At 46.3% G+C, this 27,561-nt stretch overlaps 1 protein-coding gene across 2 annotated transcripts; it reads left to right on the forward strand.

Moving 5' to 3' along the window:
* On the forward strand, positions 1-23,472 carry Acsm5 (acyl-CoA synthetase medium chain family member 5). Of its 2 annotated transcripts, none has more exons than XM_026402458.2 (14): positions 1-490; positions 2,253-2,475; positions 4,823-5,033; positions 6,571-6,778; positions 8,180-8,323; positions 10,504-10,657; positions 12,884-12,963; positions 14,429-14,552; positions 15,577-15,657; positions 15,784-15,885; positions 20,349-20,476; positions 20,560-20,659; positions 22,091-22,210; positions 22,581-23,472. In XM_026402458.2, the coding sequence occupies exons 2-14, from the start codon at positions 2,272-2,274 to the stop codon at positions 22,662-22,664; spliced, it is 1,740 nt and encodes a 579-aa protein (XP_026258243.2). In that variant the 5' UTR covers positions 1-490; positions 2,253-2,271; the 3' UTR covers positions 22,665-23,472. The 2 variants fall into 2 exon arrangements, with proteins under 2 accessions (XP_026258243.2, XP_026258245.2); XM_026402460.2 differs by having other exon boundaries at positions 1-318.
* The last annotated feature ends 4,089 nt before the right edge of the window (positions 23,473-27,561 follow it).

Here is a 27,561-nt window from a genome sequence, read left to right on the forward strand (position 1 = left end):
GGCCTGACCCCTGTCATGCCCGCTACTGTATCCTTTCTGTTTCAACAGAACAATGTCCTCCTTGTCCTTTAAGTCCTCAGGGAACACCCAACAGTAGGCAGGCGTCCACGCTGGAGGGAACTTGGAGTGCAGCCTGGCAGGGACCCAGTGTCCTGAGCAGCTGGCTCCAGGACCTGCCCTCTCTTGGCTCCCTCTGAGGCCAAAGTTCCCTGTGAGTCAGCAACTTGCTTGAAAAAGGAATTGCTAAGGGCTCTCGGTCTACTCTTTAGCAGGAGCAGAACACAGACGCCTTCTGCATTTCCTGGGTCCAAGAACAAGGTAACCGGGCGAGAAATCCTCCACGGAACGGCCTTGGGAAGCCACAGAGGGAGGCCGGGGATTCTAATCAGCAGCTGTGAAGAAATAGGAAATCCAGCCGGGAGCGGTGGTGCACGCCTGGAATCCCGGCAGCTCCGGGGAGGCTGAGTCCAGAGCCAGCCTCAGCAGCTGAGTGAGCCCTATTTATTTTCTTTATGTGCCTCTTTTTCTTTATCTGCAAAATAGAGAAAATGATATTTCTATCATAGGGGTATCATAAATGTTTTAATGAAATAATATTTATAAAGCATTTTCAATGTGCTTGGAACACAGTGAGCCTTCGATGCATGGTAGTGCGGTTGGATTTCCTGGTTGTTGTGAAGTATTGTAACTGTTGTTATTGCCATATTTGGTTATTATTACCAAGAGGAACTTGGCAGGGAGAACTGAAACTGGGGACACAGCCCCTAGGCCACAGCTTCTAGAACTTTGATGAGCACTCAATACATCTGGGGATCCAGCTGACCTGTGGATTCTAGTTCCACAGGTGTGGGGTGGAGACTGAGGCTCTGCAGTTTCACAAGTGCCCAGATGGTGGAGTTGGTCCAGAGACCATCCCTTCAGTAGCAGGACACCAAAACAGCCCTGCGCAGTACCGTGTCACTGCCCACCTGTGACTTGGATACTCAGAGTGTGGCCTGTCCAAATTGGAGTGTGCTTGTTAGGGGGGAAATGCATATTGCCTTTCAGGGATTTAGTACAAGAAAAGGCAAAATACCTCTGTTCATTAGATTTTCATTGCTGAATCAGAATAACTAAGGAAAACAACTTTAAGGAGGAAAAACTTATTTGGGCTCATGGTTTCAGAGGTTTGGGTTCATGATTGGCTGGCTCCGTGGTATCTGAGCCCAGGGTAAGGCAGAGCATCATGGCAAGGGGGCAAAGCTGCTCAGCTCATGGCTGCCAGGAAGTGAGGACGGAGGAAGAGAAAGAGAGAAAGGGCCTGGGATATACAAGATATACCCTGCTTGGGCATGACCCCAGGGACCGTCTTCCTCCAACCGGGTGCCATCTCCTACAGTCTCCACCACCTCCTGATAATCCACTCAGCTGTGAATCCCCCACTGATGGCAGAGCCCTCATGATTGATCACTCCCCAAAGCCCCGCCTTTGAACATTGCCATATTGGGAACCTCTGGGGAATAATCCAGATTCACACCATCACCTCACCTCTTTAATCCTTTGCTTTCACACTGATTCCATATGGAAATGATAATATTTTCCATATACCTGGTTTAAGAAGACATTATGATAAATACCACCTGTTTCTTTTTACTCCTCTTCATGAAAGTACTAGAAAGTTCTAAGTTGGGTGTGTGGTTCATGTTCTGTTTCTGCTGCCAGAGAGCTTTCTTTGGCTGAGCCAGGCCAGTTCAGGATGGGTCAAAGGGTATTAGAGGGAATAATTAATAATTAACAGAGAGGATTGTAAATGCTCCAACACAAAGGAATGATGACTATCTAAGTAATGACTATGCCAGTCACCCTAATCTGATCATTACCCAATTGTATCCATTTTTTGAAATGTCACACTGTACCCCACCAATGTGTCTAATTACTATGTGTCAATGAACAATGTATTTTAAGAGTTTTTTTTTTTAATATAACAACAAACATGAGAGGGATTCCTTTTAGACTTGGCTTTGAGAAGTGGGCTTGGAGTTAAGGACCTCAGGCCCACAAAGACCCACAAGTAATGAGAGGTGAGAGAGGAGGGAGGGGTGGGCCTCAGATTCAGAGAAGGAAAATGACCAATGTCACATAACTGAACTGAACCTGGATTCCCACACTGTGTCCAGTATGAGCAGCAGTCACCCTCAGGGCTGGCCACAGGGTTCTCCCCACCCCCCAACGCAGGATTCAGATGATGGCCTCTCTCCTCTCTTTGGTGACAGGCAAGAGGCAACAGACGACATGAGGCTGTGGCTGAGATGCAGGGTCCTCCAGGCGCTCAAGAGCTCCCGGGGATTCTGCAGATCTCGTGGGCACCTGTCACCTCTCCCTGCCCCTCGGAAGATTGTGGGCACCTGGGAAGCCATCAGTCTGGGGAGGCAGCCGGTGCCCGAGTACTTCAACTTTGCCCATGACGTGCTGGATGTGTGGAGTCAGCTGGAGAAGGTGAATCCCATCCTGTCCTGGGCCCCTCGAGGGTATCTGAGGCTGCCCCCACCACCCCAATGAGACTCGAGACTCTCGGGTTGATTTGGAAATTTTGACTTTGGAACTTTGCAGATCCTAAAATTTAAATAGTTAGCTTTTAAGCCTTAGGGAAAATTATGACTAAGTGTTACCAGCTATAAATACCCTTGCCTAATCCTGGAGGTATGTCACATTTCTGAGTCCAAATCATACCAGGAGACAGTTATGCCCTCTCTTGATTCCCTTCCAATAACTGTCATCAAGGAAAAGAGGAAGTTTTGCCTTGTGGCTATTCTGTCTTCAATGTTTCTCTCACTCTCATTCACTCCCTTCTAAATAAAGAGAAAGTGCTTTTCACAGATCCTAGCAGATACACAGAACTGAGGGAGATAACCCTGACTTCCTCCTGGGTCTGGCTCCCTTTCTGTATTGTATTGATGTTAAAATAAAACATTTCATGGATAAAGGAATAGAAATTTTAATCTCAAAAGAAACGTATTGGTGTTCATTTTAAGATAACCCTGTTTAAAGAAACAATGGGGTCTACACCAGCAGGAGCAGATATGGTAAGTACTGCTGGTGAATACCGGGAAGCTCGGGGAGGTGAATGAGGGGACAAGATTAAAGGCTGGCTTTGCAGTCAGGTGGACGTGGCTCACTGGAAGTGTGACCTTGGACACGCTGCCTAAGCTTTCTAGGTCTCAGTTTTCTCACCTGTAAAATGGGAGTCACCCCTTATGGCACTCAGAGTTCCTGTGAAAGTTGAATCAGGAACCAATGTGAATATCGCAGCCCTGAGGCTCCATTTCTGCCTACAAAGTCTCAGCTCTTTTTGTCATGCTGGGGGACAGGAGACGTCCTCAGAGACCTTCTGATGATCCAAAAAAATAAACAAGCAGGATTCAGTCAGCAAAATGGGGGAGTAAGGACCTTCCCAAAACTCTCTTGCTTCATAAAAGCAACAAGAGTCAGAGAAATTGTGGGAATCAACTTCCTCAGACTCCAGAAACCAACCAGATACTACAGTATCTGGTTGCAAGAATGGCAAGCCATGTGGCCTTTTCCCCACTCCTGAGTCCAAACCCCCACTTGACAGTGACGTAGTCACCTTGTCAAACCATATCCTCATTCCCAGGCCCCCTGGAAGCCAGAGAGGAAGCAGAATGGAGCTGGGACCTTTTCCAAAATTCATTCCCAAAGAATTATCATTATTCGAACAGTCTGGTGATTCTTTTGGAAAACCTCATTTTCAAGGTTATTTGTATTTGACCTGACTCAGACCTCAACCAATCAGAAAAGACTTTTCCCTGGAGTCCATGGGTCAAAAACAAGTACAGACAAGTGTTTTAACTTTGTGGTTACATGATGGGGTGGATCCCAGTCGGGGCAAGCAACAGACAAACCAAAAGCCAAAAATGAGAAGGTAGGGAATGATATATCCCTAGGAGCTTTGAAAATCTCCAATATGTTCCTGGGAATCTCAGAAGCGACATCCCAAGTTGAACTCTGTACACTCCCAGGACTTTGCACATGCTCAAGAAAGACCTAAAAAAAACCATAAGCTCTCACCTTGGGCTGACCTGGAGGTTATTGAGCAAACAAGAGGTGAAGGCCATGGTAGAGTTGCTAATTTGTACACTGTTTCTATTTAGGATAATGAAAATATTTTGAGATTAGATAGTGTTGATGGTTCTGCAACCTTGCAGAATATACTAAAAGCCAAAGAATTGTGAACTTTGATGACTTTAGTGGTAGATGAACAATATTTCAATTTCAAAAAGAGGAATATATAGGAATATATTTCAAAAAAAAGGAATATCTTTTGCATTAAGAAGATGGTGTGGGTCTCAGCGGCTCCAGAGACTGAGGCAGGAGAATCACGAGTTCAAAGCCAGCCTCAGCCACTTAATGAGGCCTTAAGTAACTCAGCGAGATGCTGTCTCTAAATTTTTTTTAAAAAATGTTAAAAAGGTTTGGGGATGTGGCTCAGTGTTTAAGCACTCCTGGGTTCAATCCCAGTACCAAAAAAAAAATGGTTTGGGGAGAATATATACTAATGATTGCCTAAATAAATACTAGAAAGATATGGAAGAAACCAGTAAAACTGGTTTTATTATTAGTGAAAGGGAGGTGAAGTGGGGAACAGGGTAGAGAGGCCCCAGGAAGGGAACAAACCTTCTCCATAAGTGTCTTTCTGTATCACCTTGATTTCTGAGCCTTATAAATATATTGAATGTCTTAACTATAGTAAAAAGTAAAAATGAATTTTAAAAAAAAGTTCTAATGAAGGATTTCTACTTTTTCTTCTTCCTGCACCACCATCTAGGCTGGGCACCGGCCCCCGAATCCTGCATTCTGGTGGGTGGATGGTAAAGGAAAGGAGGTCAAATGGAGCTTTGAGGAGCTGGGACATTGGTCCAGGAAGGCAGCCAACATCCTGGCGAGCACGTGTGGCTTGCAGCCCGGGGACAGAATGATGCTGGTGCTCCCACGGCTTCCAGAGTGGTGGCTGGCCAGCGTGGCTTGCATGCGCACAGGTCAGTGGGCAGGACTGGGGTTCCAGTTAGGGCTGACACTATCGGCCAGAGGCCCACGGCATCCTGAGTGCCGTGTGGCCTTCTGTCTGCCCCACCATCACCATCTTGACTGCAGCCAAGGGCAAGACCCCAAAGCAATACATAAAAGCAGGTCCTTTCATATGGGCCAAAGTATAAGGAGCCCCTGTGCTTTTCTTGAGCAACTGCTATGTGCCAGTCATGGGGTGAAGTGGTTGGCATGATCGAAATTTCCCTTTGGGTTGTTGTTATTTTTTTTTTGTTACCTAAATTACCTGTCCCTCCAATTGTATATAGTCATCCTTCTCTTTGAGGTCCAAATAAAATAACCCCAAGCCACAACAAATCCCACCATTATATACAACTATAATGAACCAATAAAAAAATATGGAAAAAAAAAAGGCAAGAAAAAATAAATGGGTATAGCCTGTGGGTACAGCGTGGTGTAAAAGGTATGCTTAGCTCTGGACTTGAACCCCAGCACCCAGTAAATAAATGGCAAATTGTTAAAAAGAACAAGGAAACCACACACCATTTTAACACATCAAGTCTGACATCCTCTCCAACTCTTTAGAAGACACCCAAGCTGATGTCCTGTGCAGGTTACACCCATTTTCTCCTTATACTCCTTTGTTACCTCTCTTCCCCAAAGCACCACCACCAAAACCCTAGGTGGGGCAGACTAAAACTAAAACGTGGAGGTGGACTGAGGAATCCCACCGGTCAGCTCCACGTGGTCGTGCTGGGCTCTAAATCCCACAAAGGGCAAGGACCCTGGTGGGGCTCTCGTGCTGCTTGTGACTGGCCCCTTCCTCTCTCTTCTGCCCTCAATAACTGGATGCAGCCGGGGGACGGATCTTTTAGGATCCATTTCCTCTTGTTTGTGAAATCAGAGTGTTGGGCCCCAGGAAATGCTGACCATGGACATTCTGAGCCTGGTTAAAATTGACCCCTGGTTTCTGCTTCCTCTCCTCTTCCCCTTGGGGGGCATGAAATCAGCTTTGGTTGAAGCCATATGAGGGTCCAGGATCCCCCACCTCGTCCCTCCCTTATACCAGCAAGTAACCCACGCCCAACAGAAGGCTGCATTGAGGTATTTCATTTAAAAGCACTGAAAACCCCCGAGCTCGGTGCTCTCTCAGGCAATACAATGCAATCAAGATTTATGGCTGCTTGGCTTTGAACTCCAGCTTTACAACTTATTAGCTAGGTGCTCTTGGGCAAGTTATTTAATTTATTTAAGGCATACAGTTCTAAAACTTAGGGTTTTTTTTTTAAATCTACAAAATAGGTATCAAATAACATGCACTTCCCAAGGTTATGAGAATTAAGTAAGATACATCAAGCTCCTCTACAAGCCAAAGCTCCAGGAGCATTTCTGGATTTCTTTATCCTCGTTACCGGCCCCTCTTCCAGCTCGGGCGCCCCAGTCCTCTCCTTCCTGTGACCATCTCTGGTTCCTGCACGCGGGGTCTTCCCTGATGTTGAGCCAACGTCCTCTCTTTGTGCGTGATGCCAGGTGTTGTCATGATTCCTGGCGTCTCCCAGCTGACGGAGAAGGACCTCAAGTACCGGCTGCAGACATCCAGGGCCAAGTCCATTATCACCAGTGACGCCCTGGCTCCGCAGGTGGACGCCATCAGTGCTGACTGCCCCTCCCTCCGGGTCAAGCTCCTGGTGTCGGACAGCGGTCGCCCAGGCTGGATAAACTTCAGGGAACTCCTGCGGTGAGTTGAGGCTCCCTTGGACAATGACAATGACAAAGAAGTCAAGACATTTCCCCTTTAGCCAACAAGAGACCACAGAAGGCATTGCTGACTGCACACAAAGTGACTCAGAGAGCGACATTCACCTTGGAAGCCAGAATGGTCTGAGATAGAATCCTTGGGACCATCTGAATGTTCCAGGTCACTCACTCAGTCAGTAATCAATGTGTCACGAGCTTTCCTATGCCTTGTTTTTTGTACACTGTTGGCAGTAGTTATTGGAGCTATCAGTGTGGAGGAGTTGACCTATGTCATGCATTCGGTACACAGCAGGCAGCCGATAATAAAATAAGTGCATGCATCGTGTGCTTAGGTAAGCAGTCACCTCCATTCCTTTGTGCAGGGAAAGGTTTAATGAACATCTATTTTGTGTCAAGCTTTGTGTTTGGTGCTCAGAACGCAGTAATGAATAATCTTGAAAAATGCCTTAGGAGTTGCAATGTCACACAATTTTACAGGTGAGGAAAAAAGATTTGCAAAAGTGAAGTGACCGACCCAAGATGCTAAAAAATAAGTGTTGGGATGGAGCCACAGTCACATCTCCCCTGAAGCAAGGACTTGGTGGAAACCTCTCTCCAGATTAGAGTCCGGCATCCAAACGGGGACCCTCAGAGACTGGAACTATCAAGTCACAAATGTTCGTCAGACCAGATTTCCCTGGGTTCTGTTTAAAATATGGATCCAAAGGTCCCATAGCTGACATAGTTAACCAGACATATATGAGGCAGAGCTCATGGAGTCTGTATTTTTTTTTTAAATCAGCCCATGTGATTTTGATATATTGCCAGCTTGGCCCAGACCAGTGGTTCTCAATTGTAGTTGTTAGTAGAATTTCCTGAGGAGCTTAAAAAACATCGAGATTCTGATTTCATCTGTCCAAGGTGGGGCCCAGGTAATGGTATTTCTTTTAAAAAAACTTACCTGGGGATTCCAAGGTGCAGCCGGAGTTGAGAACCATGAACCACAAATTAGCTGATTCTCCAAATCACAAAACCTTGGGAATTAACCAAATCTCAAACTCCCAAGTTTGGGGAAACCTTTAGAAGTAGTTCTAAGTCCTTAGGAATTGAGGTGGGGAATGGGGTCATGCCTAAAAGTGCTGAATGAGGCACATGGATATGCAAACCTCTCACTCCATGCTCCAAGAACAGGGGGCTCTTTGAGTGAGTCACTTAATCATGTCGGGCCCCAGTTTCCTTGTCTGCAAAAGGGTCATCATGAGAGGAGGTGGCTGTAGATGGCCCGAGCTGCCACTCTCTTGAAGCAGCACCTCACATGTATTTATTGAAATGGTAAAAAATATGGTCACTGTTCCCTGTGTCCACTCTTGGGAGTTCCACCCCATGTTTTTACATTTTCCAGAGAGGCATCTGCAGAGCACAAGTGTGTGCAGACCAAGAGTCGAGATGCCCTGGCCATCTACTTCACCAGCGGAACTACCGGGAACCCCAAGATGGTTGAGCACTCCCAGGGCAGCTACGGGCTGGGCTTTGTGGCCAGTGGAAGGTACTAGGCACGGCTTGTCTAGGGGGTGCAAGAGCAGAGTGTGCATGAGTGAGCAGGGGTGTGTGAAGGGGGGAGCGGCAGGAACTGAGGTCAGAAAGCAATGACAAAAGAGGGGTGCAGTGGCACAGGCCTGTAATCCCAGCAACTCTGGAGGCTGAGGCAGGAGGACCGCGGGTTCAAAGCCAGCCTCAGCAGATTAGCGAGGCCCTTAGCAACTCAGCGAGACCCTGTGTCTAAATAAAATATATTTTTTAAAAGGGCTGGGATGTGCCTCAGTGGTGAAGCACTCCAAGGTTCAGAAAGAAAGAAGGAAGGAAGGAAGGAGAAAGAAAGAGAGATAAAAGGAAAAGAAGCAATGATAGTACAAATCAGGTAGGGTCCTAGGGTGTTTGGACTTTATTCTGAGTAATGTGAAAAGCCATTGGAGGGTTTTATTTTAAAGTGTGGCAAAATATACTCATATAAAATTTGCCATTATTAAAAAATAATTTTAGCCAATACATAAAATCATACCTATGTACCATGTGACATTTCCATACACAAAAATATGTTGTGGAATGTTCAGGTCATGGTAAACCTATCCACATCCTCAGTCGGTTATCATTTATTTATGATGAAAATATTCAAAATCCTTTTTGCTAGCCAAAGTTAGCACTTTAAACATTTTAAGTGTATCATTGACTATCCTTAAATATACTCACATTTTTTTTTTTACAACTGTCACTACCGTCTATAACTTTTAAAATAGATTTCGAAACAGAAACTCCACTTAGCAGGCAATAACTGCCCACTTCCCTCTCCCCTGCCCCCCGGATATACATGACATTAGAGTGTGGGTTTTTATTTTATTTTATTTTTTATTTTTTGTACTGGGGATTGAACCCAGGGGTGCTTAACCACTGAGCCCCATCTCCAACCCTTTTCTATATTTTATTTAGAGACAGGGTCTCCCTGAGTTGCTTAGGGCCTCGCTAGGTGGCTGAGGCTGACCTTGAATTCATGACCTTCCGGCCTCAGACATATTGTACACATATGGAATATAACTTACTCCAATTAGGAGCCCACTCTTGTTCTTGTACTTTCCATCTGTATGCATTTGACCACTCCAGGTGCTTCATGTAAATTTGCCTTTATGTAATATTTGCTCTTTGGTTTTGAGACTTGGCTTCTCTCACTTAGCATGGTAAGTTTCATCCATTTTGTAACAGTTTTTGTCAAAATTTCATTACTTTTTTAAGGCTGAAAAAATATTCCACGGTGGGCACAGGAAACATTTTTTAGATGCACTCATCTATTGGTCGACGCTTGGGACACTTCCACACTTGAGCCGTTGTCATGAATGTTGCTGTGGACACAGGTGTGCAAATATCTGGTCAAGTCCTTGCTTTTAATTCTTGGGGGAGACACACTCAGAAACAGAATGGCTCAATCACAGAGCAATTCTATGTTTGATTTTTTTTTTTTTTTAAGAAACAGAAAAATTTTGAACAGAAGAGTGACACAATATGCCTTTGTGCTGCTTTTCTAGAGGCTCACACTCTATGTTGGGTTGATAATAAATGCCAGGAACAAAGGGTGTCAGGAGGGTCAAGGAAGGGGCTGGTGCATTAAGAGGAAAGGGTACTGATCGTCCAGGGGAGCCGTAGCCACAGGGTGAGAGCAGAGAAGATTCCCAGTGTGTTCTGAATATAGATATAGGGAGATTTGCTGACTGTTTCAACGTGGAATGAGAGAGACAAGGGTCAAGGATAACGCTGAGTTGTATGGCAATCAATGAAATGGAGAAGATGGTGGAATGAGCCTGCCCGTGGGAGGAAAACCAGGAGTCAGTTTTCAGCACTGGAAACTTGAGAGGCGCATTATGCATCTCCATAATTAGTTAAAAGTGGAGATGTTGAGGAGGCATTTGGATCAGCAAGTCTAAAGTCGATGAAAAAGAGATTGGATGAGATCAGCAAAGAGTTAGGTACATTGAGAAGAGAGAGACCTGTCATTTTAACTCTGTACCACTAGCCTAGATCATAGGTAGATAAAAGACGCTCCATAAATGTTTGTTGAGATAATAGTGGACTTGTGCAGATCTGACTGATCGGGGCTCCAAATAAGGAGATCTGGGTCAGGTAATCCTTTGTAAAGTCAGAAGCATTGCTGGGGGTGCTGACTGTCCCTGTGTTTGACAGGCAGTGGGTGGCCTTGACCGAATCAGACATCTTCTGGAACACCACCGACACTGGTTGGGTGAAGGCAGCCTGGACTCTCTTCTCTGCTTGGCCTAATGGATCTTGTATTTTTGTGCACGAACTTCCTCGGGTTAATGCCAAAGTCATCCTAAATGTAAGAGACTTTTATGTCTTTGGTGTAAACAAGGTGAGTGTGGTGTCGATTTCAAGGTTGTAGGAGAAAACGTACCAACCGGTGACCATGGGCTTCCTTCCTGCTGATGTTAACCAGGAAGTCTCCCAGGACCTCCTGTAGTCCATTCCTGACCACCTGGCCGTCTTCCATCACTGCTTATGCTCAATCTAGATCCCTAGATATAAATAAGAGCATCTCTCTAGACCTTTGCATATCTTATCTTTTTCTGCCTGGTTGCCTCTCTCTCTCTCTCTACCATCTTCTTTTTTATGATCCTGTTGAGACCCTAGTTATTAGTCAAAATCTTGGGTAAAATCAGAGTCTGCTTCTCAATTCCATATGCTGCCCAACTATAGACCTGAGGCCTGCTGCCCAGCCTCCAAGGGTCTTCTCAGAGGGAGGGAGAATTGACCCTCCCAGTGAAGAAATAGGGCCGCTTTCTTCTGTCCTCCACATCCTAACTGACATTCCCTAAAACATCAGAAGACCCATCTGCCCGTGCTCTGCATGGATGCAAGCTGTATCACATGGTGACTAATGGCACACACTGTGCCATTGGTCAGACCTGGACTGTCATCTTACGCCTTCTCTTAGCTAGCAGCGTGGCCTTAGGAAACTCACCTAGACTCCTTAAGTCTCAGTCTCCCCATCTGAAGCACAGAAAGGGATAACATAGTTATATCAAGTGGTCACAAGAATAAAGTGATTCCAGGAACATAGTACATGCTTTACACATGTTAGTTATTATTATCAATCAAACTCATCCGCATCGTTATTTACACAGGACTTGATCAGCCAACACGTGTGTCTTCTCCTTCCATTGCCTCGAGCCCTGACATAGCGTACTCATTATCTTTTGCTATGTAGTAAATCAACTCAAAATTTATAAGCTTAAAACAGAATCATTCGTTCTCTCATGGTTTCTAAAGTCAAGAATCTGGAAGTAGCTTAACTAAGTGGTTCCCGAGCAGCAGCTCTCCTGAGGCTGTAGCCAAGATGTCAATGAGGTACCACAAAGTTCTTAGCATTATTATTATTAATATTATATGTATATATTCAAATATATATATATATATATATATATATATATATATATATTTAGTTGTAGATGGACACCATACCTTTATTTTATTTTTATGTGGTGCTGAGGATCAAACCCAGTGCCTCACACGTGCTAGGCAAGCACTCTGCCACTGAGCCACAACCCCAGCTCCTAAGCAGCATTATTAACAGTAACTAAAAGGTAAAAGTAACCCAAATGTCCCTCAATGGATCAGTGAGTAAAGAAGATGTTGTATGAATATTATTCGGCCTTTAAAAAGAAGGAAATTCTGAGATGCTATAACATGGATGAGCCTTGAGGACACTGTGCTAAGTGAAAGAATTCAGGCATAGAAGAACAAATACTATGATTCCACTACCATCGGGTCCTTAGAGTAGTCAGATTCATAGAGTGTAAGAGGTGGCTACCAGGAATTGGGGCAGAGGGTCATGGGGAGTTATTGTGTAATGAGTACAGAGTTTCCCTTTCAAAAGATAAAAAGAGTTCTGCAGATAGTTGATGGCCACGGTTGCTCAACAATGTGTAAATACTCAGTGCCAGTGAACTGTACTCTTAAAATGAGGAAATCTTCTGTTGTGTGTATTTTGCCTCAGTAATAATTTTTTTAAAAAAATATGATCTAGGATTGTAGTCATCTCAAGACTTGATCTAGACTGGAGAATCTGCTTAAACACTGGCTTGTGATTTTCAGCAGAGTTTAGTTCCTCACTGGCTTTGGGTCAGAGGTTTCCGTTCCTCATTTGTGTACTCCTCCACAGGACTGCTTGAGTGTCCTCACAGCATGGTGGCTTGCTTCTTCCAGAAAGAGCAATCCAAGAAAGGCAGAAATAGCGAGAATATTTAAGACAGAGGCCGTCCTCTTCATAGAACCTAATCTCAAAAGTAATATCTGGCCCCTCAACAGAATTCTGTTGGTCCCACAAACCAATTTGGTGCAGTGTGGGAAGGGACCCACAAGGGCACAAATACCAGGAGACGGAGATCATTAGAGGTTACCTTGGAGGCTGGAGGCTGGGCACCACACATAGTTTTCTACTTCTTTCTTCAATAATGAGGATGTGAAGAATCAGTTCATTGATCCCTTGTCTATGAAGTTCCACCCCAAGGACTCTTAAAATCTTCCACCTGTTGTTTTTGTTTAGACTCTCTCCACGTTCCCGATAACCACCCTTTGCTGTGTCCCAACCATCTTCCGGCTGCTTGTACAGGAGGATCTGACAAGGTATAGCCTGTCAATTTGGTGCTTTGAGGGCCAAAGAATGTGAATATATGTAACCCCACCCTCTCATTCCAACTCTGTCTCTGTGTCTCTATCTTTTTGTCTGTCTCTTTTTTTCTGCCTCTATCTATGTCTATTTGTCTCCTTTCTTTATTACACACACACACACACACACACACACACACTCACTCTCTCTCTCTCTCTCTTACAAGAATACACACTCATATCCCTTGTAGACACTATTCAAAGATGATTTTCTGGACCCCAGGAATGTATATCCAAATGGAACTAAATAGATTTAAGGCAGTCTGACGTTCCAACACTTGACATTGGCTTTCTTCCTACCATAGGCGATTCCCTCAGCAATGTTTTTGTCTGTGAGAGTAGAGAAATTGTTGAGCTATTATTTACCACCTATGGAATGAACCTATAGGTCTGGTGGGACTAAAAAGCGTACCACAGTAGGTCTTCTATCTCCCAACCCCAGACTGACCTAAGTCAGCCATTCTTTAGATACCTGCTCGAGAGAAGGTGACAAAATACTGGATGGCTGTCCTACTGGGTGAATCCAAAGCAATGTCGACTGGAAGGCAGAGCAAGTTGCTGGGGTACCAGAGAATTCCCTCACCCCTCAGTAACATACTAATTCTAATCTGTCTTTCTCTTCACCTACCCCTAATCTTCCCTTATCACACTCTGGCCCTGAAGTGCTTAAAGAGGGAGATCTTACTTGCTTCTCAAAGTATGAAATGTAAGAATTCATTCCATTTATCTATCTACTGGACAGCACCACATTATGATTTTAGCTGAAAACAGGTTCTGAGTAATTTGTTCAAAAGGAATTTGGTTGAATGGTACTAATCACCACAAGCACTGTGATAACTCTAAGTTCTCAGTACTTAGTGCTTAGTAATACTAAATAACTCAATCCATCCAATTTGATCCAAAGAGGGGAAAATGATTAAACGTATATTTGCCATCACTGATTCTTTTTAAGACTTCAGAAAATTTGCTGAGCTGAGAGGTTGCTTTCCAACTTAATATCTTTAGAAATTTTTGAACTATTGGAGATTCTCAGAGAACCACTTTTTATCTTCTCAATTTTAATTGTTTTATCTTTTTCAATCCAGTAATTCTCTCAATCACTTTATTATCCATCAGTTTGTTTCTAGCTAAATTATTTTGGCAAATTTACCTGAAACTCACCCATGTGATTCCCAAATCAGTAGGTTCTAGTTTTTTTTTTTTTTTTCCAAACTCAGTTAAGAATGAATTAAAAAAAAATTATCTGTCCCTGAGGAACATGCCTGGAAAGCCAAGGGTGGGGTCCCTGAGGAAGATTCTCAAACAGGGATGTTTACTCCCTAGTGCTTGGGGCGGGGGGTCTGGACTGGGCCACGTTGCTGGCAGGTGTTGCAGGTGGAAGTGGGGGTCCTGAAAAGGCCACCTGTCTTCTCATTTGAGAAAGGTACCAGTTTCACAGCCTGAGGCACTGTTTGACTGGGGGAGAGGCCCTCAACCCTGACGTGAGGGAGAAGTGGAAGAACCAGACCGGCCTGGAGCTTCACGAAGGCTACGGGCAGTCCGAAACAGTGAGTGCTGTGTGGCCAGGTCCCCGCCCCAGTTCACCACCATCTGAGCTCTCAGTCCAGTGGACAAGATCCCTGGCTCCATAGCTCCTCCTGCCTTTCTGTCTGTCCTTTCTCTGATACCTGTCAGGACGGCCCTGTCCCCAGGGTGGAAACACTGCTAACAAGACTCCATCAGCTAGAACCTTTGGGTTTAGAGGTAACTTCACAATTACTCCATGACCAGTAAGCCAGCTCTCCTGGCCAAGGGTGTTGTCTGTCCCCATGGGAACAGCCTACATGTGTTTTGGGGAGAGCCCCAAATCCTAAGAAGCAACTTCTATAGCCCTCAGGGCAGAGATGTGGAGATCAATGGAATCCTTCAGCTTAGTTATACATTAAGTTCTTGATGTGCAGATGCCCATTCGAGAGGTCCATAAATGAATGTCCCCGTGGAAAGAAGACAGAAGGAAGGAAGGAAGGGGAGGTGAAGGGAAAGGAAGAAGAGGGGATAGGAGTGAGGAAGGAGAAAGGTGTGGTTGTCAGCTTTGCAACTCTGTGACCAAAACACCCAACGAGAACAACCTAGAGGAGGAAAAGTTTATTTTGGCTCATGGTTTAAAAGGTTTAATCCATGGTTGGCCAAACCCATTGCTCTGGACCCAAGGTGAAGCAGAACATCATGGTGGACAGGCGATATGGAGGAAAGCTGCGTCCTTCATAGCAGCCAAGAAGCAAGAGAAGGAAAGGAGAAAGGGGTACAGGGAAGATGCGCCCTTCTGGGGCACACCCCCAGGGACCCACCTGCCTACAGTCACCATCCAGACAGTTCCTTCAAACGAGGGTGGGCTGACTAGGCTCCAGCTCTCACGATCCAGGCATTTCACCTCCGAAGATTCCTGCATTAGGACAGGGGCTTCGGGGGTGGGGGACACCTGCTATCCAAACCATAACAGAAGGAAAAAGGAAAGGAGGAAGAGAGAGAAGAAAGTGAAGAAGGAGAAAGGGAGTGAGGATGAGGCTCCTTATGGGCTCTGGTTCCTTCCAGGTTGTAATCTGTGCTAATCCAAGAGGCTCCACCATCAAGGCGGGGTCCATGGGGAAAGCCTCCCCACCTTACGACGTGCAGGTAGGCCACCTCGGTCAAGGCGGGCGAGGAGCAGGACACACGGACCCGCTGGGCACAGGCTGGGCTGGCGGGCGGGCGGCCTGGCTGTGCGGGTGCCCAGACACCACCCCATGATCCCTCCACCAGATTGTGGATGACGAGGGCCACATCCTGCCCCCAGGAGAAGAGGGGAATATCGGCGTGCGCGTCAGACCCACCCGGCCCTTCTGTTTCTTCAACTGCTATCTGGTAAGAGACAGGGAAGGCCACTCTCTCAGCAGTGACTGCGTGCCCAGCCTTGTGCGGCACGTTTTATAAATATTTGTTTAACCCTTGAGGTCGTCCGTCCTAGGGAGTAGGTTGCTCCTGTTGTCAGCGAGATCCTGTTACTGATATGGAAAGCCACACAGAGAAGTGACCTGCAGGTCGTACACACAGGTCGTGGGCTTTCAGTGTTTGAAAGTGACATGCAGGTGGCCTCATTACTTTAAGGGTGAGAAAATTCAAGTTCCAGGGAGGGAAAGAACTTACCAAAGGTGAAACTACAATTTTATGTCAGGGCTGAGTTTTGGGGGTTCTCCTTGCTGCTAAGGCCTCAGGTCCTGGGATTTCAGATCCAGTGTCTGAAATAAACCAGTAGCTAACTTTTCTTTATACCCACTTTGGCTGATATTTATTGAAAGAACGATCAAGGCTTGGTGCCCATTTATTGAAGAACAGCTCTGCATATTTATAGAGCTGGGAGCAGGTTTGACACTTATGACAGTTTAATGGTTGAACAGTTTGACAGTTGGCTGGGGTGCTTTCTGATTGGTGGGTAAGGATCATGTGAGCCAGCAGGGCTAGTCTGATTGGTGGGTAAGGATCATGTGAGCCAGCAGGGCTAGTCTGATTGGTGGGTAAGGATCATGTGAGCCAGCAGGGCTAGTCTGATTGGTGGGTAAGGATCATGTGAGCCAGCAAGGCTAGTCTGATTGGTGGGTAAGGATCATGTGAGCCAGCAGGGCTCACCACTGGACGGCTCTTCTTGGGAGATGGGGAAATTAGTCTTTGGAGCCGGGGGACTCCCAACATTTATGATGGATTTTTCTCCCAATTCTTTAACATGAAACTCTCAAACCTGGCTGTGCATTAAAAAAACAAACAAATAATAATTTAGGAAAAAACCTGGGAAGATTCAGCTATTACTGATGATTGTGTCCTACCTCAGACTAATTAAGTCGGAATTTTGGATGCTGTGGGTCAACTTCCCAGGGGATTCAAATGTGTGGCCAAGGTTAAGAACCATTGCTAAAATAGTCAGTCTTTTTGGTCCCTGTGACTAAAATACGAAAAAAATCATAAAGAAGGAAAAGTTTATTTTGGCTCGTGGTTTCAGAGATTCAGTCCATGATCAGCCGACTCCATGGCTCTGGGCCCAACGTGAAGCAGAACATCATGGAGAAGAATGTGGTGGGAGAAAGCAGCTCAAGACACGGCAGGCAGGAATCACAGAGAGGTCCACTCACCAGGGACAAAATGTAAACCCCAAAGGCACGTCCCCAGTGACCTAGCTCCTCCAGCCACCCCAACCTGCCTGCAGTGGATTAATCCACTGCTTAGGTTAAAGCTCTCAGAAGCTCATCATTTCACCTCTGAACCTCCTTGTCTCCTCTCACACGTGGTGAGTCCTTGGAGGACACCACACACCCAAACCATAACAACTGCTTTATAGAAATTCCATCTCATGCACATACTCAGCTGTCCCTCAGCAGAAAGAAGCAGATAAAAATCAGTCAATTTGTTTCCGTGATGTTGTATTTTAGGGTTTTTATGTCAGTACAAGAGAATTTTTTTTTCTTTATTTTGTTTAAAATAAACTTACTTCTTTCCTGGGGTCGTGGCTCAGCAGTAGAGCACTTGCCTAGCACGTGAGAGGCCCTGGGTTCAATCCTCAGCACCACATTAAAATAAAAGTATTGTGTCCAACTACAATTAAAAAATAAATATAAATAAACTTACTTCTAAATGTAATAATCATGCTAAGCAAGAATAAGGTTAAAATGTTAATATACTTTCTTCTAATATTTTTGTAAGCAGTGAATTAACATTCTTGGAAAAATTGTTCATTATTTATTTATTTATTTATTTATTTATTTTTTAGAGAGAGTGAGAGAGAGAGAGGGGGACAGAGAGAGTGAGAGAATTTTAATATTTATTTTTTCTTAGTTCTCGGTGGACACAACATCTTCGTTTTGTATGTGGTGCTGAGGATCGAACCCAGGCCGCACGCACGCTAGGCGAGCGCGCTACCGCTTGAGCCACATCCCCAGCCCAAAGAGAGAGAATTTTTTTTTTAATATTTATTTTTCAGTTTTTGGTAGACAGAACATCTTTGTGTGTATGTGGTGCTGTGTTCATTATTTATTGAGTGTCTGCTCCATGTCTCTAGGTATACAGTGGCACTCATGGAGTTCACATAACACATCTCTCTGGGTCTGTGAGTACTCCATTGAGGGAGTACTAAAGTAATTTTTGAAGTCATTTGCAGGACCAGAACCTCCACTTTCTGTGCATTTTCCTTTCCATCACCCACACCAAAAACTAATTTTCTTTCCATGTCATTAACTAAGAGAAAAATGTGAAATCTTTTTATGAGAATCATGGCATAGGGGAAAATTAATAGAAAATGTCCCACCAGGGTTGCTTTGTGAATGAAGGAAATTCAGCAGTATTGACAGGTTAAACACATTCTGCCCCCACAATAAGCATGCACATTTCAAAGTCCTGTTGGCCATTACCAAACAGCTGAAATTGCACATGTCAACATAATATAGCTAGGTCTGCCAGGTTTCTGTTCTCGCGAGTAAAATAAAAGGCTCAGGGGTCACTCCAGGTAAACTGGGCTGACTGAGCTGTGCGAAATAACCACACAAGAGACCCAAATACCTTTTTCTTTGGGGTCGCTGTGACGGCTCCTCCAACCTTAAGGGTCCGCAGGAAGAGAGAGAGGGAGAGCACACGCTGACCCCTTTTATTGAGGAGAAGCTATTGAAATGAGGCAAGGGGTCAGGTTTCAGGGGGCTGAGTCTGTCTTCATGATGACCACTGTCAGCAGGTTGACTGACACCTGGGTAGGCCACACCCAAGGGCACAGTAAGAGAAGGGGACACACAAGGCACTTCCATGGAAGATTCTATCCTAAACAGGGCAAAGGGTTAGATTACAAAGGAACAGGTGAGCATAGCTCCACCCATCGGGCTGTAGCAAGACACACCCATGCACGAGACACCGACCCTCGGACCCAAGAAGGGTGGGGAAAGTTCTGGCACATTTCTGTGACTGAGCGCCTCAGCACCCAGCCAGGGAGTGTGACCCAGTCACATGCAAGGTTGGTCTCCCACATGGGTCCATTTTATGTCTAAGATAAGGAATAGACTCGCTTTCCTAGGGAAAGAAATCGAGAGTGCAGATATCCACTCCAGTGTTGTTCAAAAGAGACAAAGGTGGAGTTCATCACAACTAGTCAACAATCTCTCCTTCTCACTCAACTTCTTAAAAGTATCTTACCTAGTCTTCGGCCTCCCATACACTTTAGAATCCCCTTGCCAAGTTCCACGAAAATGTCTGTTAGCATTTTGGTTGGAGTTGCATTGAATCTATGAATCAACTTGGGGAGAATTGACATTTCTGTTAATGTTTTCTATCTTTCCGTTTGTTGATATCTTCTTCAACATTCTGTGGAGTTTTAAGTTTTCTCTGTGTATATCTTACAGTTTGTATTAACTTTAGGCATTGATAGATTTTTTTTTTTTTGCTTTTTTTCCCCCTCAAATTATATTTGCTCATTTATTTATTGTGGTGTGGGTCTTGAACCCAGGGCCTTTCGCATGCAAGGCAAGCACTCTACCAACTGAACTGTATCCTCAGCCCTCAAAATGTATTTTTTGAAAGGGGTATAATTTACCTGAAATAAAATGCACTTAAGTTAAGTATGAAGGTCAGTGACTTTTGACAAGTATATACACCTGTGTCACCACCACCAGAGTCACTTGTGGAACATTGTATGGTCACCCCAAATTCCCTTGTGCTCCTTTGCTGTCAATCCTCCCTACCCCAGACTCCTGGCAATTGGTAAATTATTTATTGTCACTACATAATAATTCTGCCATTTAACAAAGACGTTTATATAATGTGGAATCATAAAACATTCACTCTTGCAAGCCTGGCCTTTTATGCCCAGCATAACGTGTGGCCGGTCACCTAGGTTATTGTATTTATTAGTAATCTGTGTCTTTTTATTGCCAAACAGTAGCTTTCTCTTTAAGATTTTGAGAATCAGTTTGACTTCTTTTTCCTTCCTGGGCCCTTGCCCCTCCCCTGTGGATTCTTCTTCCCAATCCCCAAGCCGGGCGCAGTGGCACACGCTAGCCCCAGCGGCTTGGGAGGCTGAGGCAGGAGGATCACGAGTTCAAAGCCAGCCTCGGCAGGGATAGCACCCTTCTAAAGATGGCGATGGTGGCTGCCCTCGATCTTTCCCTGGAAGCTTCCATCAAATTCCCAGGCCTATAGCCACCTGCTCTGGGGGCAGTTTGGGCCAGCGTGGTCTTGGGGACGGCTGGACTTGCTGCTGGGGCTCTCCAGCTTCCTGCATGGGGCTTCGGGGACAGTCAAGAAGCCACACCCTGGGTGGCTGTGCAGAATGTCCTTCATGAACTTCCCTTGTGTTTCAGGAAAATCCCGAGAAGACGGCGGCCTCAGAACGAGGAGACTTCTACATCACAGGGGACCGAGCCCACATGGACAAGGACAGCTACTTTTGGTTCGTGGGAAGAAGCGATGATGTGATCAACTCTTCCAGGTCAGCGCGTCTACTCTTTCCTCCTTCCTTTGAAATTCCTCGGGTGGAGGGGAGCCATCTGGAAATTTCCTCTTCTTTTCCAGCTACCGAATTGGACCTGTGGAGGTGGAGAGCGCGCTTGCCGAGCACCCCGCTGTGCTGGAGTCTGCGGTGGTCAGCAGCCCAGACCCCACCCGGGGAGAGGTGAGCAGGCCTGCCCGGGGACACGGCCTCCTCTTCTGTCCCACATTCCCCTGTCCACACCCTGTCCAGTAATACAAAGTTGAAAGGTCACCAACAGATGCACACTCTTTTTGATTAAGCATTGGCCTCGTGCCTTCAGAGAGGCAGAAACTTTCTAGAGGGACACATAGAGAAAATGCCACGCTATCGTTTTAAGTGGACATTGAACTGGATCCAAAGGACGCTGACTATGGGACCAGAGATCTTGGTGGCAGGGACAGGCTCTGTCATCCCTCCTACCCAGTAAACGTTTCTTCCTCCTCACAGAGGAGCAAGCAGCAAGTACACCAGACAAGGTTACTGTCAGCTGTAATCCAGGAGGGACAGTCAACTTGAGGATGTCAGAATATGTATATGTGTAGCAAGAGAAAAATGAGCCAACGTTAATAAGCTTGGTTTTCACTGGATAAATGCGAATTGCTTTTTGTGGGTCCCAGAGAAACACATAGAATGGGAAGGATGAGCTTTATATGCAGACCCATGTACTTTTCACTGACTGTAAATCCAAAATAATGCTTCAGTACAAAGCAGTTATCTTCTTTTTATTTCCTTTTTTCTTTTTTGGGTACTAGGGATTGAACTCAGGGAAACTCGGCCATATCCCCAGCCCTATTTTATATTTTATTTAGAGACAGGGTCTCACTGAGTTGCTTAGGACCTTGCTAAATTGCTGAGGCTGGCTTTGAACTTGCGATCCTCCTGCCTCAGCCTCCCAAGCCGCTGGGATTAGAGGCGAGAGCCCTTCCTCAAAGCCAGCTCGACCAGATCGTGAAATCCCAGGGATCTTCCCACCCTGGAAGCAGGAGGGACAGTGATATCGTTGGCCGAGTTTCACGCGGGCATGGACTAACCGCCAAGTGGACTTCTCAGAAAGCATGTTTGGTTGTGTCTGAGTTTGGGACACAACCAAATTCTTCCTCCTTGTCAGTAGACAGCCTGTAGGAGAAACCTGGACAGGAAAAGCCAAGGTGCAGAACGTCCCTCGGGACAGACCTGGACCAGAAGCTGTCCAGCTCCATATTGGCAGACATGCAGCCTCTGAAAGACCCTCCTGCCCTTGAAGGTAGCCACTTCTCTCAATCCTGCCCGAGCAGACCCATGCCTCACTCTCGGGCAGGAAAACCTGGAAGTAAATGGTCTCCAACGTGTTGGTGTCTTAGGAGAAGCAACCTCGGTTCTTCGTGGTGTCACTCAGGGACAGGGACTAGTCTGAGAACAAACAGGGCCCTGAAGCCAATGCTTCTAACGGTTGATCCTGGAAAGGAAGGTGACAGAAAAGTTGATGTTGCCTATTTCACTGGACGTGCCCAAGCCCTGGCAAGTGCGAGTGCTGGTTCACGAGGCTGAAGCGTGGTTCTGGGAGGCTTGACCCCTTCTGTTTTCCCCCTGCAGGTGGTAAAGGCGTTTATAGTTCTTTCTCCGACCTACTCCTCTCACGACCCGGAAGCACTAACCCGGGAACTCCAGGAGCATGTGAAAAGGGTGACCGCCCCCTACAAGTACCCCAGGAAGGCAAGTGTCTGGAATTCTGGGGGAATGAGAAGGGTGCATGCTGGGACAGGTTCCATGCCCGGTACTGGGGAGCCAGAAATCCATACACCCCCAGTTGCTGGCCTGTTTCTTCACTGGCCCTCCCTGAAGCCCATTTTGTTCTTACCCTAAGATTTGACCTTTAACCCGGATGCAGAGGGTGGTGCTGAAATGCTGGCAGCCCAGGTGCTGCAGGGCCCGGCCCTGTTGATGGCCTTCACTTGGGGAAACCCCGACTCAAGGGAGGTTTCCTGTGTGGTGGCAGAAGGTGATGACCCCAGGCAGAAGTCTCCTGGGGAAATGATGGTTTCTAAGTGTTTTTTTTTTTTTTCTTTTTGTTTTGGGCCCCCAGGTGGCTTTTGTTTCAGAACTGCCAAAGACAGTTTCTGGAAAGATCCAAAGGAGTAAACTGAGGAGCCAAGAATGGGGGAGATGAGGTGCCACCCCAGAAAGGCCCCAGAAGGACCTGGTGGGGTCACTGGTCAGCCCCTGCTTGGAGCATCGTCCTGACAACTTCACAGACATCAACCACGACACTCAGCTTCCAAGGGGGCATCTCCAGAACCACTGGATGCTCCTAGAAACGAACAGAGAACATCACTGACCCAGAGCACAGAGCCAGGCCCCGTCTAGCCGTGCTCAGTGGCTCAGCTCCCCCCCCTGTCTGGCTGTTCTTGGCATCTTCCTGAAGTGGCACCCCCTTTCTCCACAGAAAAGCCCTCTCCCCAGGGCTGATTTTAGGACGGTCAGCAAACGAGTCCAATGTAGATAAACTTCCTATTTTCGTGTCGCCCTGTTTACTTGGCCACTGGCCGAGAAGATACCAGCACTCCAGGTGCTGGACACCCTGTTATTAGTTATTACAAACGTATCCAGTAGAGTACTTTGAAGAAATGTGCAGACAAGGCCTCTGGCCTTGAGCTGGGCTTCCCAGAGGTGTCTACATTTTTAAGATAAGTTACAACTGGGCTCCATGGTAACAGCTGGCAGGGGGAGGAAAGAAAGGGAAGAAAAAGCTCTCCCATTCTCAGGTGTCCTTGAAGGGTTAACTTGCCCAGAACAGTGAAAGAAACAGCTGATTTTATGTGAACTTCTGCAGACTATGAACTTCTGAGGCCCTCCCCTTTCATGCTGGGTATAAAACTCTGAAACTCCCTGAACTCGGGGTTCAGGGGATTGATTGATTACAGCAAAAGCTGTGCCCTCTGAACCTGGCTGCAGCCAAATAAAACTGTCTCCTGCTATCTTTGGTGTCTTGCCTCGTCTGTCCCTACAACATTCCCACTGATCCCTACAAAATGCAGTCACCATGGCCTAGGGGTGCTTGGGGTCTCCTTCCCTGCCAGTGGGAGGGTAAAGGATTAACCCTTTAGATGAAGCCATTTGGTCCTATTTCTAGACCATAAAATTGACCATTCCCTTTAGCGTAGAAATTCCATCTTTGGGAATTAATATAAAAAGAAAGGATTCAAAATGTAGAAAATGTCGGGTGCACCAAGATGTTTGCCGTGGCATTGTTTAAAACTGAAAAAAGAAATCAAAGCCAAAGCCATAGGGGAATGATTACATCACAGTCACTCGATAGCTTATTCTGTGGCCACTGGAACATTGAAGGAAATGTACCGTGTTTCGGGAAAAGCATAAGCTATGTTAAGTTTTCAGCATTGGAACGAAAACCATTTTCAGACCGGAGAATCACAGCTCTGAAAAACAAATGGAAGGAAATACGTTCACATATTAGTGACGATTTTCCTGAGAATAGAGGAGAAAGGGAAAATAACATTTTTTTTCTCTTTTCTGGATACATTCCTGTATTTTCCAAGATAACTTATTAAGTAGATATAACTATTTTCATGAAAAAGTTATTTTAAAGAAACAATCTTTCCGAACCACTTCCTGCCCCGTGTCTAGTTCTTCCTCTGCACTTCCTGTGCACACTGTGTCCTGGAGTTCCAGTGTCCTATATCGGACCCTGGAAGAAGGCAGAGACCTGAAGCCAATGTCCGGAAAGGTGGCTCTGGAAGGCAGAGACGAGCCACACGCAGGAGAAGCTCATGGAACCGGGTGTCCCCCACCTGACTCCCAGCACCTACAGCCACTCTCTGGTGCATATTTATTGAGCACCTACTTAGTGCTGGGATCCGGGAACACGATAATAAGGAAAAGCCAATGCAGTCCCTATCTGTGGGAGTTTTCTACGGCTGCCATCACCAGGTGCCGACAACAGGGAAGCCCAGACAGCTCAGGTGCCTCTCCTCACAGTTCTAGAAACCGCAAGTCCAAGATCAAGGGGTCAGCAGTTGGTTTCATTCCGAGGCCTCTTTTCTTGGACTGCAGATGGCCGTCTTCTCCCCGGGTCTTCATGTGATCTGTTCTCTGTGCTTTCAGTCCTGTGTCCCAGTCTCCTCTTCTTCTAAGGACACCTGTCATGTCCTGTGGGATGAAGGGCTCGTGATCTCACTTTCTCACCTCTGTAAAGGCCCTGTCTTCAAACACAGTCACACTCTGAGGTCCTGGGCGCTGGGGCTTCAACTTGCCGATAGAGGAGGACACGGTTCAACCCCAGCACTGCCCTTGCAGAGTGTAGCCTAGTGGGGACGCTGGGGTTATTTATTGCAGAAGAATGGAGATCAATGCACACCTGTGTTAAATGCCACGTCGGAAACAGACTGTGGACTCAGAAGGGTCTTGGGGTCTTGGCAGAGACTTCCCTAAGAAGTTTCTGGTAACCTGGGATTGAAGAAAAAATGCAAATAATGTCAGTAAAGAGATAGGCAGTTAGCTCTCTGGACAGAGGACGCAGGCTGGGGGAAAGGCCTTGGGGTGGGAAGGAGAGACTTGTGTTTCCCAGAACAGTTCACGCACACTCAGGAAGAAACGGTCACATCCACGCACCATCCTGAGGGTTTCAGCCTCAGCTACCTCCTGGGTAGGCGCTGATCGCATCTCATTCCATAGATGGGTCAGAGAGGCCCAGCAACGTGCTGAAGGTCACACAGCCAGCATCTCGCAGGGCTGGAAATCCAGCCAGGAGGCTCAGCTTTGGCATCTACACACTTCACCTCTTATGAATAATTCAGGGTGGCTCCATTGAAGAAACTGGTTTATCCATAAGCTGAAATTCTAAATATTTCTTTAAAGGATAAATGTATTGAAGCAATTTATGTAGTTGGTTGGTCGGTTGGTTTTGTGTCATTTGTCTTTTGGGCCTTCCGGAGCCAGCCAAATTCTCTTGGTGTTAAAGGTAGACTCTTGAGGGTTTGGGTGCTTTGCCCAAGGCCAACAGTAGGGGGAGCCAGAGGCAAGGAAAACCTGCAAGTCCAGCCACTGACAGCTTCAGGGCTCCTGGCCAGCGGGGTTAGAGTCAAGCAGAGGAGGCTGCTAGGATTCCTGAGCCCCCAGAATGTTAGGGGGGTAAGCCGCCTCTGCTACATGTCTTTGTCCCCTGGAAGCCGAGAGGCTTGGATGGAAATGGCGGCTGGGGGACGTGGCACCTGCCGCACAGGGTCACTCTCTGCTGGGTAGTGGACTCTCTTGCCTTCCCCCTGGGCTAAGGCACTGGGCTCCTCTCCGGCTGGAATCGGCAATCCTCGGCTGGTTCCCACTTCAGGAGGTACAGCACAGGACTGGATGTCTGTCCCCACTGTCACCCCAGGCAACCTTCCCACAGAGGGACCTCAGCCCAGCTCACCTCCATAGGAAAAAAAGAAAAAGGCCAAACTCCCAGCCACAGATGTAGCTCGGGGAGCCAGGCTCCACCACCACCCAGCCCGACCTCCCCACCAGCCCCGGAAGTCACTGGTGACAAATACCAGCAGCTCTGGCCACTACTGCCTCCATGGATTCATCGAGAACTTACTCTCCCCAGGCACGGGGCCGCGTGCTGCACTGGAATCCTTTGCCTTGGCTCCTTGCAACTAGAGCTGATCCTCTTTGTCCCTTGGTGAGTGTAGCTGTGTTCTCACCCCTGGGCTAGGTCAGTGCACATTCATTGTTCATTTCTTTATTTTATAGTTCTTGGCATTGAACCCAGGGCCTCTACCCCTGAACTATATCCCCAGCCTTTTTTATTTTTTATTTTGAGACAAGTTCTCACTAAGTTGCTGAGGCTGGACTTGGACTTCCAATCCTCCTGCTTCAGCTGGGATTCAGGCACGCGCCACGGGATCCAGTTCAACTCGATTTTAAAAGAAAATAGCTGCACTCTATACAGTATTCATGAACATCGGGCATGCTGTGACTTTTTTTTCCCTAATGTACATCAAACCACAAGTATGAAAACTGCTGATCTAAAATCACCTTGCAAAACCCAGACACCCATGCACACACATGTACACACAATCTCACACCCCCCCCAATGCATCCACAGCCAATAGACACACTCACAAACTCAGGCGTGCAGTCACGCACACATGTACACACACTCATACCCAGCAGTTACATATGCACACACATACACACAGGCTGTCGCACACAGCTACACACAGTCACACCCATTATCACATCACATTGTTTCATTTTCTTCATTTACTTATTCATTCACTCGGTAATTTATGAGTACTAAGCTCTGCACCAGTACTTACTTTGTCCTCAGTCCTTAACTAAGTCAATGAGCAAGAAAGGCAAAGATCTCTGACCTCATGAAGCTTAGATGCTAATGGAAGGAGACAGACAAAAAATAAATGAAAAACTAAATAAATAATGAACTTAAAAATAAATAAACTTAATAATAAATAAATGAAAAACTAAACATGTGAATAGAAAATGAGCAGTAGGGAGCCTAGCACCTGGTAATGGGGCAGAGGGAGAACCAGTTTGGAGCTGGGTATGACTTTAAGTAGGTGTCCAAGCTTTATTGAGAAGGTGATAAAAATCTCTGGCTAAGGTTTGAAGGAGCAGGAGTTATCTGGGTGACACCTGGGGGAAAACAGTCTGAGGAGAAGGAGAGAGGGAGAGGGAGAGGGAGAGGGAGGGGGAGAGGGAGGGGGAGGGGGAGAACATGCAAAGGCCCTGAAGCAGGTTGGGCCTGCAGAGAGCAGGAAGGTACCTAGTGCCAAGAGTCAGGGGTGGAGGCAGAGAGGAGGAGAGTGAGTGTGACCTCACCTTGCACGGTGAGGTCAGATTGTTTATTTGACATGAAACTGAAGTTCCTAGGTGGGTTCTGAACAGAGATGTGACATGAACTGACCTCTGACCCTTACCAGCATCTAACAGGAACTAAGTCATTTCGCCTATGATTATTTGTATTACTTCCAGACCAGGAGGGCTCTGTCTCAGTCACCTCTACTTAAAGGAGAACCACTCTAGAGGGACACAACTTTGATGTCGCTGTT

This window comes from Urocitellus parryii, chromosome 9 (genome assembly GCF_045843805.1).
Source record: "Urocitellus parryii isolate mUroPar1 chromosome 9, mUroPar1.hap1, whole genome shotgun sequence".
NCBI lineage: Eukaryota > Metazoa > Chordata > Mammalia > Rodentia > Sciuridae > Urocitellus > Urocitellus parryii.